A 14,596-nucleotide genomic window follows, 5' to 3' on the forward strand; every position below is an offset into this window, starting at 1 on the left:
ATATATATATATATCGCCCTCATTTTACAGATAGAGAAACCAAGGCTGAGAACGGCTACGTCACCCACAGGCAGGTGGGATTTGAACTTGAGCCTGCCTGACCCTAGTCTTTGCTGCCGGCACAGTCAGAGAGAGAGCAGAGCTTGAGCAGACAGGGCCTTTCTTCTCCCATTGCCACCCCATCCTCCCTCCCACTCCCCTTCCGCATGACTCTGAAGGTAGACAATCTGCTAGGTCCCTGCCAGCCAGCCCGGCTCTGTCTCCAATTATATTCAATTACAATTGGAAGGCTATTTTTCAAGACCAAATATAGACGAGGACCATCCCCTCTCCTTTCTGCTACCCTCTCCGCCCTTATTGAAGTTAAAACTCTGAGAGAATACCAATAATTAGGAGCCGGCCAGAGAGCTAGGAGCTGGATTTACCTTCGCTCTCCCAGGCACGACCTTGGTCCCTATTGTCTGGTTAGTCTTTCATGTGTTTCCTGTTGAACCGTGGAACACCTCCCCTTTCTTTCGCAGCCCATTTTGCGATTACGCAGCAGCGGGTTTTATGAAAGAGCTTCTTTTTCAATAAAAATCACGTCTACAGCTAACCCCTCTCCTTTTTCTCCAGTGTGCACACCGCTGTCAATTTAAAGGTGAGTTTCTAGGGTTCTCGGTGCTTTGAAGGTGAAGAGGGGTTGGAAATGCAGATGATGAAATTTCCATGTTAGAGGAGGCTTCGAAGCCATGGCGGCTTCTCACCACCCCTGCCTCGCCCTGCGCAGGCTGGCCACAGACATGGGGCTGCAGATGGTTATGGATCTCGACGCTGCTGGAGTTCACTGGGTCTCCCATTCCAGATTCCCGTTGCGCACAGGGAGCTGCTCTATGCAAACGCATCGACTGCTTAATAGGGATTCTTCCCCCTGCCCCTCCTGGGCCCCCTCAGCAGGTGTGTTAGGAGTAGCAGAAACACAAACACCAACTCAGGGAAAGCTGGAGGACCTGTGTTAGTTTCAGACCAAGCTGACTTTAGAACGAAGACAATTTCAGGGATCCAGAGGGGTGCTGCATAATGATAAAGGTGCCCATTCTCCAAGAAGACATAACAGTTCTAGATGGGTATGTACCTAATCACAGAGCAACAATATATATGAGGCAAAAAATAATGGAACCGAAAGGAGAAATAGACAAGTCCACAAATGTAGTTGGCTGCTCAAGCTCTCCTTTCTCAGTAACTGGTTAAACCAATGGGCAGAACATCAGTATGGAAACAGAAGACCTAAAGAATACTACCCACCAATTGGACCTAAGTGACCTTTACAGAACATTCTATCCGACGGCAGAAGAGTGTGCATTCACCCGAGTGTACATGCAATGTTCACCAAGATGCACCATAATCTGCTCCATAAAATAAACCTTAACAGACTAAAAAAAAAAAAAAAAAAATCATACAAATTATACTGTTAGGACATAACAAAATTACACTGGAAACCAATAAAGAAAGATATCTGGAAAACACCCAAATATTTAAAAATTAAGCAAGACACTTCTAAATAACTCATTGAGGCTCAAGAGGAAATCTCAAGGAAAGCTTTAAACATTTAGACTAAATAAAAATGAAAATAAAGCATATCAAGATTTGAGGAATGCAGCTAATGCCGTGCCTAGATGGGAATTCATAGCATTAAATACTTATCTTTGAAAAGAAGAAAAATCTAAAACCTGTAACCGAAGCTCCCACCTCAAGAAACTAGAGGAAAAGAGTAAATAAAACCTAAAGCAAGTAGAAGGAAGGAAATAATAAAGATTAAAGCAAAAAATCAATTACATTGAAAACAGAAAAGCAATAGAGAAAAGTGATGAAACCAAAAAAGACTGAAAAGACTGATAAAATCGACAAATCTCTATGAAGACTGACCCAGAAAAGAAAAGGAAACAAATTACCAATATTCGAAGTGAAAGAGGGACATCACCACTGGAGCCACAGACACGAAAATGATAATAAGGGACCAATTCCATGTCCGTAAATTCAACAATTTCGATGACACAGAACAAGTCCTTGAAAGATACAAACTACCAAACCACACTCAGAAAGAAACAGATAACCTGAATGGTCCTATATATATATATATATATATATATATATATATATATATATATATATATATATATATATATATATTAAAGAAAAAGGATACGTATTAAAAGAATCTTCTAAAACAAAAACAAAACCCCAGGCTCAGATGGTTTTATTGGCAAATTCTTCCAAACATTCTAAAAAGAAACAATACCAATCCAACACAATCTCCACCTGAAAATAGAAGGAAAGAGAATGTTTCCCAACTCATTTTATGGAGCCAGTATTATCCCAACACCAAAACCAGACAAAGGCATTACGAGACCACAGATGAAAAAAAAAAAATCCTCAACAAAATGGTAGCAAATAAAACCCAACAATGTATATAATATAAAGTATATTAAAAAGAAATCATGACCAATAGGGTTTATCCTGAGAATGCAGGTCATTTTAACATTCACACATCAATGGGAATGCACCGTACAACTAACACCCACTTACTATACTGGATTATCTGGGGAAGGACTGGTGTATTGGCAAAGTGGGACTAAATCTCACCTTAAAACATAATAGGAATCTCAAAAGCAATATTCTGAATGAAACAAAAAAAAAAAAGACGTATAAAAGAGTCTATTCTGTATGATTCCATTTATATGAAATTCTACGACAGGCAAAATTGATGTATTGCAATGGAAAGAGAATGAGTCGCTTCCCAGGGCAGGAACTGGAGTGAGCAATGGGGGGATTGACTACAAAAAGGCGTGAGGACACTGTTTGGAGTGATAGAAAGTTCTTTGATCTCAGTCGTGGTTGTGGTTACCCAGGTGTCTACAAACTACCAGTAAAATGGGTAGATTGCATCATACATACATTGCACTTCAATGAAGTTTATTTTTAAGACAAGTCCTGTGGGATATTCAGAACTTATGAGCTCTGACAATACCCAGAATCCTCTCCTCTGTCTCTCGTCTAACTTCTAGGAGTTTGCCACTGGCCCCTTCTCTCCCTGCAAATTGATGGCTCTGAGCTACACGGTTCCCAGCTCATCATTACGGCTTATTAACTTGGAGTCACTCAGACAAATTTCTTTCCCTCCCATCCAATTTTGAATTAAGGCAGAAAAAGACAGATTGGCCATACATTACCAAACAAGAGCTGGAATTTATGACAAGCAGCAAATTTTCCCAGAAGCCTCTGCTAACATCACCCCTCTGAGATGACTCAGCACAAGCTCCTGCCCTCCGTCTGACTGCACCGCCCCCACCCCAGTCTTCCCCGACTGTTGCAATTGCATCTCCACTTCACGAATGCTTTGTAGAGCACCTACTGTGTACCAGCCACCGGAGTCTGAGGATACAGCGGTGGATAATGTGTGGTTCCTGCCTGCAAAGAGCTTAGGGCTGGGTAGGGACCTGGATAAGTTAAAACCGAGATTACGAGGGAAGCACAGAGGTGCTGTGATAAAGGACAGCACATAGCGCTGGAGGGACGTGGAGGAGACATTGGGAAAAAGGAGAGGAATCGAGGAAGACATCTGGAGGAAGGGACTCGAGATGAGGTTAAAAGGAGCACTTGCATTTGAAAGCTATTGCTGTTTTAGTATATATTAATAACTATTCTTCGTTGAGCTCTTGCTAAGGACTGGCTCTGGGCTCAGTTCTTTACATGTCTTATCTCATTTCAACGACCATACCACTCTCTTCGTCTTCCAGGTAAGGAAACTAAGTCTCAGAGGTCAAATGACTTGCTCAAGGTCACCTAGATTTTAAATAATAATAGTTATAGCTAACAGTCCAAACCACTTTCCCTTTGCCAAGCCCTCATCAGGATTATTTCACTGAATCTTCTGGCAATGCTACAAAGTAGATGTTATTATTAGAGCCTTTTTACACCTGAAGAAACTAAAGCACAGAGAGGTTAAGTGACTTACCCTAGGTCACATAGCTAAAAGGCAGTGCATCTGAGATGCAAACCCTGATTGTCTGGCTCCAAATCGCGTGTTCTCGGGCATGACAGTATGCTGTCAGACGTGCTCCAGGGTCTGCTCGTAGCCTCGCCTCATAAAGAACAGTCTCTTGTGAGAACGATGTGCAGAATAAACAGGTAGATGCATAAAGCTCTTAGCATGTATCTGACACTCCACGAGCACCCTGTACTGTTGGCTGTTCTTCTTAAGGAGTAACATGCAGGCACTAAAAGTGACTCATCCTTCTAACAATGTCACCGAGAGCCTGCTAGGTGCCATGTACCACGCTGGGGATGCAGAGGTGGAAAAGACAAGGGTCCCAGAGCCCATGGTTTCTTGCTGCTTATAAAGTGCAGCAATCCTGCAAACAACTCGGGCATCCTAAGGGTGAACCAACACTCACGGCAGGAGATACAATTGTATTTATAGCGGGGTCTCGAGTTATGTTTAAAAGAGAAAAAAACTCAGCCGAGAAAAAAGGCTGGGGAAAGAAACACTCCAAAGTGCTAATAACGGTTGCCTCCGGGTGGCAGGACAATGGATGATTTTTTTTCCCCTTTAATGCTTTTCTGCACTTTGCTGTTCTCTCTAAGGGGAAAATGTCAAAAAGTTGAGAAATGGTGACGGTCTCGGGAACAAGGACAACGCGCCTGTGGGCATGTCCCTAACTCTGCCTCGCTGACCCTCTTGGCCGCCACAACCCTGCTACCTGGCTCAGACCTCGGAGGGGCAGAGGGTCCCGCTGCCCCCACCGGAAGCCCCTTCTCCAGCATCATGAGTCAGCACGCACCCCACACCCCAGCCCCGCCTCCCCCTCCCCTCGAGTTTTCTCCCCTTCTTGACATTCAATTTCATCCAGAAAAAAAAATGAGACAAGGGTTCTAAATTGGAACGCATAAATGACATTCCTATCCATTATTTAATCTGCTCTCAGACTTGAATGAACACTTCCAGGGGTAATTACTTCACGACTCGAAATTCATTTCTAGGAAGCCATCGCCGGCGGCCTGTGCCGAGGGTAACGACCCGATTCAATATTTATGAAGCAACATTTCCCCAGAACACGGGGCCAAGAAAGGCCTGGAAAAACCTCGTCCCATGAAGATGAAAACGGTTTGCTGGTTTTTGGGATACACGTACGTACACACACACACACACACACACATACACACACACACACTGATTTTGGCCTTTTATCAGCCTGATTCCTTGAGCGTCAGGGAGCCAGAGTGAGAAGCAGCCTTGTCACGTGGCTCCCCAAAGCCAGAAAGAGCACAGGGAGATGACGTCTTCATAGACTTGCAAGCTAGTCCTGAAGGCATCCAGCCCTTCGAGCAAACATTTCCTGATTATCTACACAGCAGGCACATAGCATGTTTTAAAAACATAACACCAAAACATCAACCATAAAAGATAAACTGGATAGATAAACTGGACAAATTCATCAAAGTTAGGACCTTCTACTCATCAAAAGACCCCATTAAGAAAATTAAAAAGCAAGCCACAAACTGGGAGAAAATAATCAAAATACATATATCTGATGAAGGACTTATACCCAAAATATACAATGAACTCTGGCAACTCAACAAGACTAAAGCCCAATAACAAAATGAATAAAAGACTAGAACGGACACTTTAAAAAGCAGATAGAAATGGCCAGTAGACACGTGAAAAGATGCCCAACAACTCCAGTTATTTGGCAAATGTAAACTAAAACCCCAAAGAGATACTACTGCATTACTGCATACCCAGTAGGATAGGACAAGTTAAAAAATAAAACAACCTGATAATATCAAGTGTTGGTGAAGATGTGGAGCAACTGGAACTCTCACTGCTGGTGAAATGTAAAATGGTAAACAGTTTAGAAGTTTAGTAGGAAGATTATTATTTACCTATCCTATGGCTAAGCAATTCCGCTCTTAAGTATTTATACAAGGGAATGAAAATGAAAAGACTCATACATGAATGTGCATACATAACAGCCAATAATTGGAAACAACCCAAATGTCAATCAACAGGAAAATGAGTAAACAATCTGAGGTATAGTCATACAGTGGAACACTACTCAGCAATAAAAAGGACAAAGGTGCTGATATAAGCAATCACGTGGAGTATACTGCAAAACAAAATGCCGAGCTAAAGAAACCAGACATAAAAGAGCCCAACTGGTGTGATTCCATTCGTGTAAAGTTTGAGAACAGGAAAAACTGATATATAATGATAGGAAACTAATCGGCGATGTCCTGGAGTGGGGCGGGATTAGGGGTGCCTACAAAGGGGGACAGGGAACTTTCTGAAGTAATGGAAATGATTTAGATCTTGATTGAGGTGACAGTTACAAGACTTTTTACATTGTCAAAAATCATCAAACTATGCTTAAAATGAATGCTTTTTATGGTACATGTATCCTACCTAATTAAGTACATTAAAATTTTTAAAAAGAACCATTCTCCGCGGTTCTAAGATTTTATCAATTCTAAGGCACCCCTCACCTTCTCCCCTAAGAAAATTAATGGAGTTGCCTGCATACCCAGACCAACACTTCCCAAGAGCACCCAAGCCCAAAGTCTACATCTCATTACTCTACGAGCAGGTGTTAAGTGCATACTGTGTGTACCTCATGTCAGGAAGCAGTGTAGCACACTAGCTAAGAGCACAGCTTTGGGGGCAGATGAGTCTCACTCCAAATCCTACTCATAACAATGACAGTGGCAAAGAAGACAGAGATTGCTGGAGGCCCATGCAGGTTTGTGGTAGTTACATCTTCTTCCATGGCACATGGCTTCCTGGAATAAAGACTACATTTCCCAGGTCCCTTGCAGCTCAGGTGGACTTGTGCCATCTCATTGGCCAGAATTTAGGGAGAAGTACAGACCTGTGAAGCCTCTTCTAGGAGTCCTACTTAAGAGATGGTGCACATGCCCCCAGGCTCTCCTTCCTTCCTTCCTTCCTTCCTTCCTTCCTTCCTTCCTTCCTTCCTTCCTTTTTCCGTCCTTCCTTCCTTCCTCCCTCCATCCTGTGGCCTGGAATGTGTATGCTGCCATATTGGATCATGAGGCCATAGGCAGCAGACCAGCAAGACAGGAGGCATCTACATCATCCACATCACATGGCTGCCATGCCTCCCAGCCCTGGGCAGCTACACTCAGATCATTACGTGTGGAAAATAAGCATCCCTTTCGCTTGCTTTTTCAGTCAAGTTCAACCAAACCCAATCTTCACCAAAATGAGTCTGTCTCAACAAAGTTGTACATTTAAAATATGGGTTCATAAAGGCACGAAAGGGCTCAACAAGCTGTTTAAGCTCAGTGCGTGTGGAATGAGGCATCTGAGTGGGCGAATGGGGGGCACAGGGGAAGAGAGGCAGCTGGGGAGGTGGGCAGAGACGAGACCCCCCGGGCCCCTGCAGACCGTGTTAAGAGTGTGGGTCTTGGTCCAAAACGCGATGGGAAGCAGGCGCGGGGATCGAGCTCTGCAGCTGCAGACTAGCTGGGTATTTTCATCGTTCTTCCATCTGCTCCAGGGAGAACCAATGTAGGGAGCCAAGCCGAGAAGCAAGGAGGCCACTGCAGGGGCCAGGTGACCTCGCCAGGCCGCCTTCATCTTCCGTGCACTGTTGTGGTTCATGAAAGGCCTTGTGTACCATTTCTTAGGGATACGGACATCTCAGACGCAGATGCCTACAGAGGCCCCAGTAGAGGAAGCAGGCAGGATATGGGGCAACGAGGGGGTCATTAGCAACCGAAGAGCATGGACCCCATCACAGACACCAGCCACCCTCGGGCCCTGCCCAGCCATCAGTTGTTGCTGGGTAGAAGACAGTCCCAAAGTCCCTGAGACTCCTAATTTTTCAGAAGAAGCTCAAAAGATGGATTTCTGTGAGGGAACCTAATTTTCTTTTGGGCAGGAAGACCTTTCCCTTGAGTATTAAAAGGAATGTGTCAGCAGGCAGCAGGCCGCCACTCTGTGGCCTCTGAACTACCTTGCATCCTCCGTCTTGCTGCTTCTCCCCAGACCCGCCGCCAAAATTTAAAATGGAAATTCTACGACGTGCGGCAGGAGGAAACTAAAGGCAGGTAACACTCTCTTTGAGATCAGCAACTCCGGGGTTCCAAACGGCTGCAGGGTGATCTCCGGCCCTTTTTAAACTCTGTTTTTTCTCTTTTTTTGGATGGACAAGAAAGAAATGCATGGGACGAATAGGGATTTGCCTCTGAAGCGCTAAGGATCCTCAGAAACCCTGGGGACATGCTACCCCACTGATCCAAGTCCTGGTCCCCTGCAAGGGGGTCTCACCCTGCCTCACCCTGCTCTCTCATCCTGAGATTCCATCTTTGCCAGACTTGGTCATTAGCTGCCCCCACCTTTCTCTCCTCATGTGGGTCCCTGAAGGCAGCTGGCTGGAGATGAGAGGCTGTTCTGCTTTGTAGATACTTCATTATCTCTGGCAACCACCTTGGGGCCTGCCTGCTCTAGCCATGGTTTGCTAACTCTCTTCTTCCTGACTTATTATGAGGAAACTTAGAAACATGGACTCTAGGGAGATTTTAATACAGCTGAGCAGGCAGATGACGTGGTGAACCAACATTTTATAGTATAAACCAGGGATCGGCAAACTATACAGCCCACAGACCAAATCCAGCCCACCGCCCGATTTTGCAAATAAAGTTTTATTGGAACACGGCCACACGCATTTGTTTCCACATCGTCTATGGCTGTTTTCCTGTTGAGTAGTTGTGACAGAGACCATGTGGCCTATAGGGGAGAGGACATTCATTAACTCAGCAACACTGACTGAGCCCCTCTCGGCCCCAGCCCTGCCCTAGGCACTGGGGAGATGGCAGCTCCCTGGAAAAGAAAGAGCTCCCGCCCTGAAGCATAGACACAAAAGAGAGTAAATGGCAGGGGTGGGTTATTGTAACGGAAATGTCCAGATCTTTCTGAGGAGTGACATTTAAGCTGAAGAATAAATAAGACGTGAGTATGCGAAGGGTGGGGACAGAGCATCCCAGGCTGAAGAAACAGCAAGCGCAAAGGTCCTGAGGCGGGGAATGGCTTGCTTTGTTGGGGGCAGGGGTCGTTTGGTGTTGGAGAAGATGCACACAGGCTTCGGTCTTGTCCTGAGATCAGGGCAGAGCGAGAAGAAGTTGGAGTGTCCAGAGCAAAGCAAGATCTGCCTTCCATGAGCTCAAGGCCACGCCACTCCCCTGAATTCCAGACCTATAAATCTAACTGTCCTTTAGTCCAAGGGTGCTGATAAGGACTGCACTGTGTCCCCCTGAACTTATACACTGAATCGCTAACCCCCCAGGTGGCTGGACCTGGAGACAGGGCCCACGAGCAGCAGGTGATAAAGGATAAACAGGTCATAAGGGTGAGGCCCTATGCACACCCTATCCACGGAGTGGATGTCCTTATAAGAATGTTACTGAGTTCTTCTAAAGTATCCATATGGAATTTTTATTGGCATCGCTTTGAATTTTTAGGTTAATTTTAGAAGAATTGACAACTTTATAAGATTAAATCATCTCATCAAGAACATAGAAATTCATCTTCTGTATCTTTTGAATTTTAAAGTTTTCTCCATATAAGTTTTGTGCATTACCTGTTGTTTCCAAGACACTTTAAAATATCTGTGACTATTGTGAATGGTGTCTTATTTTAGATTCTCTATTTTTTCAAATCTGAGCTGCCGTCAATGTAAGATGCACCTGAATTTCAGAGACATGCGAATGTGAAAAATATGTCTTAACGTTATGTTTTTAAAATATCTTAGGATTATTTTTTTTCTATTGAGTTATTGCTGGTGTGGAGAAATGGTATTGATTTTTATGGGCTAATCTCGTATCTTCCATCATTGCTTATAAATTCTAATCATTTGTTAAAAAAAAAAAAAGAGGAGGAAGAGATAGCAGAGCTCTCTCTTTGCCACTTCAGGAGACAGCAAGAAGGTGGCTGACCGCAGGTCAAGAAGAGTTTCTCACCAAAACCCGGCCACGCCAGCCGCCTGATCTCAGACTTCCGGCTTCCGGAACTGTGATTATCATTACGTTACATAAGATTTCCTCTCAGCTGACTGGAGTGAAAAATTCTCCTGCAGGCTTTGAAGACATAAGCTAACATGTCGTGACAGTTCTGTCACCTGTTATGAGAAGGCCACGCGGCAAAAACTGCAAAGGCCCCTAGGGACGGAGGGCGACCTCTTAACATCAAGAAAGTGGGCACCTCAGTCCTACAACCACAAGGAACAGAATTCTTCCAGCAGCCACATGCGTTTAGAAGAGTTCCCCAAGCTCCAGAAAGGCATGTACCCCTGCTAACACTCTGATTATAGCCACAGAGTCGAGGACCCACGTAAACCGCATCAATCTCCTGACCCTACACAAACTGTGAGGCCATGAGTTTATACTGAGTCAAGCTAAATGTGTAATTTGTTACACAGCAATACCTTAAAACAGCATGCCGTGACCTGGAGAATATGATAACCTCCACTGCCTGCCCCGAGGTAAAAGAGTAAGTGAAGTTAAATGTACATGTTAATATACGCATTAAAAATGTCCTTTAAATTGGCACCGCTGATTGAGTTCTCTGACTTCAACCCCCTTCCTCCTCCCCAGGACCCATCTTCCATTCCTTAATCATCCCAGCCACACCTTGCTGGACTCCTTCTAGCACCTCAGGGTTCTTTTTGGAACCAGTGGTCAAAGCTGGGTTTGGAATTTTAACAAAGCCCTGACTATTGCAGGATACAGGAGGACTTTCTGGCTTTATTGATCACAGTCATTACAACGATTTCCCAAAATCATGCTGACTCATCTAGGGGACAGTCGCCCATGACCATGGTCCCTCCATCAACTTGGGGGGTATGTCTGTCTGACCCATACTTCCTTATCCTGCTTCTAGATAGCTTTTGCATGAGTTTTGTTAGCGACCGCTTCTGGGGGCTCGGGGATATTTTTTAAACGATGTCGCATTTATTGAGTACCCACTACGTGTCAGGAACTAAGCCAGATCCTTAACTCTTGTGGTTCTTATGACAACGCCACAGGAGGTTATGCTTTGTTTTGTAGATGAAGACACAAAACAGACGCTCAGAGAGTCGTGAAATGTCACAAAGCCTGGGAATGACAGATGGGACCTGAACCCACTTTTCCCTGACTTCAAAACCAACATCCTTCCCACTCTATGTGGAAACCATTGTGTTTACTCATAAAACAGGACGAACTTATTCTGTTTTTAGAATACCGATCTCTCCAATTGTTCAAAGTCCTTTGAATTCTATTCTGGTTTTCCGGGATATTAACACTTCCTCGGACATGTATGTCATCTACATGTTTAATAAGCATATCCTCAAATCCTTCCCTCAGGTCGTCGATAAAGATATTAAATGGAACAGTTCCCGAGAGGTTTTGAAGAGTCACTCACTCTCTGGTTGAGATTTTCAAACCACTTGTTTACTCACCTAGCCATCGCTTCATAATTATTTGTTGCCCGCTAACAATGTCTGTGCTAGGATGTGTCAGGAGTAGCCTTCGGCTGTAAGAATCTCATTCTAATTGAGCAATGCAGTCCAGTTCGTAACACATTTGCCCAGAGTCAATAAAAATGACAAGGAAAAACACTGACTGCATCATTATCTACAATAGTAAATCCTCTAAATATTTTATCAGTGAACTATGATTTGCTTATTTGATGGGGCGTTAGACGGTCATTGTTACATATTTTTGTAAGCATTTCCAGAAAATGTTAAGGCTATGGTGTTATCTATATGGTGTATTCCAGGCAACCACCATCTAAAGATTTGATTAATACTAGGCAATGGTCAAATATTAAGTCCTAAGGCAAAAATCCTAAGACCATAAAAATAAAATACATAAATAAGTGTCTTTACAAACATTATGTATATAAAACCCAACGAAATGTAAAAGCTGTGTAGTGGATGAAACTTTGGTGAGATCTTTGGATATTTGATAGGCTGGCCTAACCCAGACATAAAATATCAATTCAATAAAAAGTGGACCAAAAATTCTTTTTCAGGCCAATTTCCTTAAAGCAAGTAGAAACATTCTTCAGTGTTTCAAGTATCTTCCATTTCCATATATTGCATTCAAAATTAAAGTCAGCTGTCACTAAAGTAATCATGGCTCGTCCACAGATCATAATCTGAGTAGTGACATTATCTATGAGACACAGATTTTGGCCTTAATTTTGAATAATGATGACAGCACCAGTTATAATGAGAACGAGGTCTTCTCTGATTACACATTTTGAATTGCAATATATCCTCAGCTCCTCACCCCTTATACAAGGGGCTGTGTTGTGTTTTCCCCGTAACGTTTATTGCCATCTGTCATATCACCGTTTTTCATTGCATTTAAAATACCATTTTCTGTGAGACACGTTATTATTTTATGTAGCACTAAAAACGGGGCGGGGGGGCGAATGCTGCCAATGAAATGACATAATGCCTTCACGATAGTCCTGAATTCCTTAGAAAAGTCAATGACAGCAACGTCTCTCAATGTTTTAAAATTTCTTTCATCTTTCAAGGAGGTTGGGCCATTTCTTCCCCTGCCTTCACCGCTGCTGATGGGCTAATGGTGGGAGATCTTTCTGCAATTATTTCAACTACCAAATGCAACAATTACATCTACCCTTGAGTATCTTCCTCGCTTAGGGCGTATTAAGCACGAGGGTGTTGCTTCAAGATAAAAAAAAATTAGGGTGATCACTCCAATGACAAATGTTTGCTTCACTACATCAGACAAATGCCCTGTCACTCTAGTCTCATGCCCTTCGGCGAACGTGACGGCGATGCAGAAGTGACAGCTATAAGAATGACTAACGATGCTTGCACAGGTACATACAATGACGACCACATCAGGACCACTGCCCCCCGCCCCAGAGCAACTCGGAGCAACTCAGAGCAAGCCTAGGGTGGCAGTCCCATTGACTGCAAATGATATTCCAGTTTCAAAGACATGAAAATGGGGAGGGTGGCTGTCTTTTAGAGTTGATGAAATAAACTGTTTATTTTACCTCTTTTTCATCCCCTGCCTCGACGGGAATGACAGCTCTTCGAGAGCAGGGATTGTCATCTCTCCTGTTCTCTGCTGTATTTTCAAAGTCTGGAACAAATCCCTGTCGGCGGATAGGAGCCACTCGCAGTGCTTAGGGACTGGGACATGAGGATCCCCTTCCGGTCGGATGTGACCAAGACTGGCCGCCTTCTCTAAATTCCCTGTCCCCCAGGGCACTTGGCATCTCCTGTTCGAAGACACTGCCCTCTGCAACCTGCTTTACATCTGCTCCTCCGAGACAGGGATCATCCCTGTGCATTGTCAAAAAAGTCATGCCTAAAAGCTGCATGGTGACGGCTGCCAAGTTCACTGAGCAGCCAGGGAGGGACCCGTGGGCGGCTCGCTTTCAGCCCTCTGCACCTTTAACGACCTTTAGCTATCAGATGGCTTTCTAGGGAAATGCTCCAGCCACGTATTTGTGGCTTATCTTTGCTGAAAAGACTAAAGCACAGAGAAAGGTCATGACCAGCCCCCTCCCGTCTTTCTCCCAGCATTGGGCAACGATGTGCTTTTGTATTCTTTCTGCCCCTGCAGGTTGAACCTTTGGTCTTTTTCCCAGAGCTGTGCGATTCTGCTATGCACCTTTCTCATTAGCCAGGCCCTTTCCACTTCCCCAGGCATCCGGCTTGCCCTTGAACTCAGAATACAGCTCTGGGGTTAGCCAGCGTGGGTTTCCTGCTACCTTCCTCCTGGTCTTCTTGCACCCCCATAGCGATGATGACACACGTGCACGCACATGCACGCGCACGAGATTTCGTACTGGCTGTCGCCGTGTGTGTTGACATTACTGATTGTCCGGCCCGCTGCACACATCACCTCATTTTTTTTCTGAGTAACCTGGCGAGGGGAGAAATTCGTAGGCACATATTACGGAAGTCCAGACGGAGGCACGGAGAAGCTTCCGGAAGCTGCTCCTGAGTGACTGGCCCCCTAACGCCAAAGTCCCCTTTCTTCCCACAGGCGTCCTTCGGCCCGCGGGGCACAGACACCTCCGCAGCATCCCCCGCAGCATCCGCCGCAGCATCCGCCGCAGCATCCGCCGCAGCATCCGCCGCAGCATCCGCCGCAGCACCCGCCGCAGCACCCTCCGCAGCACCCTCCGCAGCACCCTCCGCAGCATCCTCCGCAGGCCTCGCGCCAGACGCGGTTCACGGCATCTCCCCGGGGCTCCTCAGCGTCACGCGTTCTCTGCAACAACGTCCTTTTTGTCCTGCTCTTTGCCGAGTGACATTTGCTAGGTACAGATTGAAGAACCTCTCTCCCTCTTCATTTGGCTTCCCCTTCCAGCCTATAGAACTGTAATTGAAGTGAATCCTCTCCGGCCCGTTCCCGGACCGGAAGTACATCGCAGTCTCGCACCCCAACAGGGGTCCTGGAGCCCCAGACCTGCTGAGTAGCGAACCTCTGGTGTGGAGCCCAGGAATCTGCATTTTAAATCCTATCCTGGACACTGTCACAGCCACTGGGGCTGGAAACCTGAATCCTT

General features: G+C 45.1%; 1 protein-coding gene across 1 annotated transcript in view; it reads right to left on the reverse strand.

Moving 5' to 3' along the window:
- LOC107510314 overlaps positions 1-14,230 on the reverse strand; it is an 86,692-nt gene extending 72,462 nt beyond the window's left edge. The window contains exon 1 of the mRNA XM_036229736.1: positions 14,100-14,230. Within this exon, the coding sequence (XP_036085629.1) occupies positions 14,100-14,230 (131 nt within the window). The remainder of the gene's footprint in view (positions 1-14,099) is intronic.
- Between the last annotated feature and the right edge of the window lie 366 nt (positions 14,231-14,596).

Source organism: Rousettus aegyptiacus, unplaced genomic scaffold (genome assembly GCF_014176215.1).
Source record: "Rousettus aegyptiacus isolate mRouAeg1 unplaced genomic scaffold, mRouAeg1.p scaffold_m13_p_12, whole genome shotgun sequence".
NCBI lineage: Eukaryota > Metazoa > Chordata > Mammalia > Chiroptera > Pteropodidae > Rousettus > Rousettus aegyptiacus.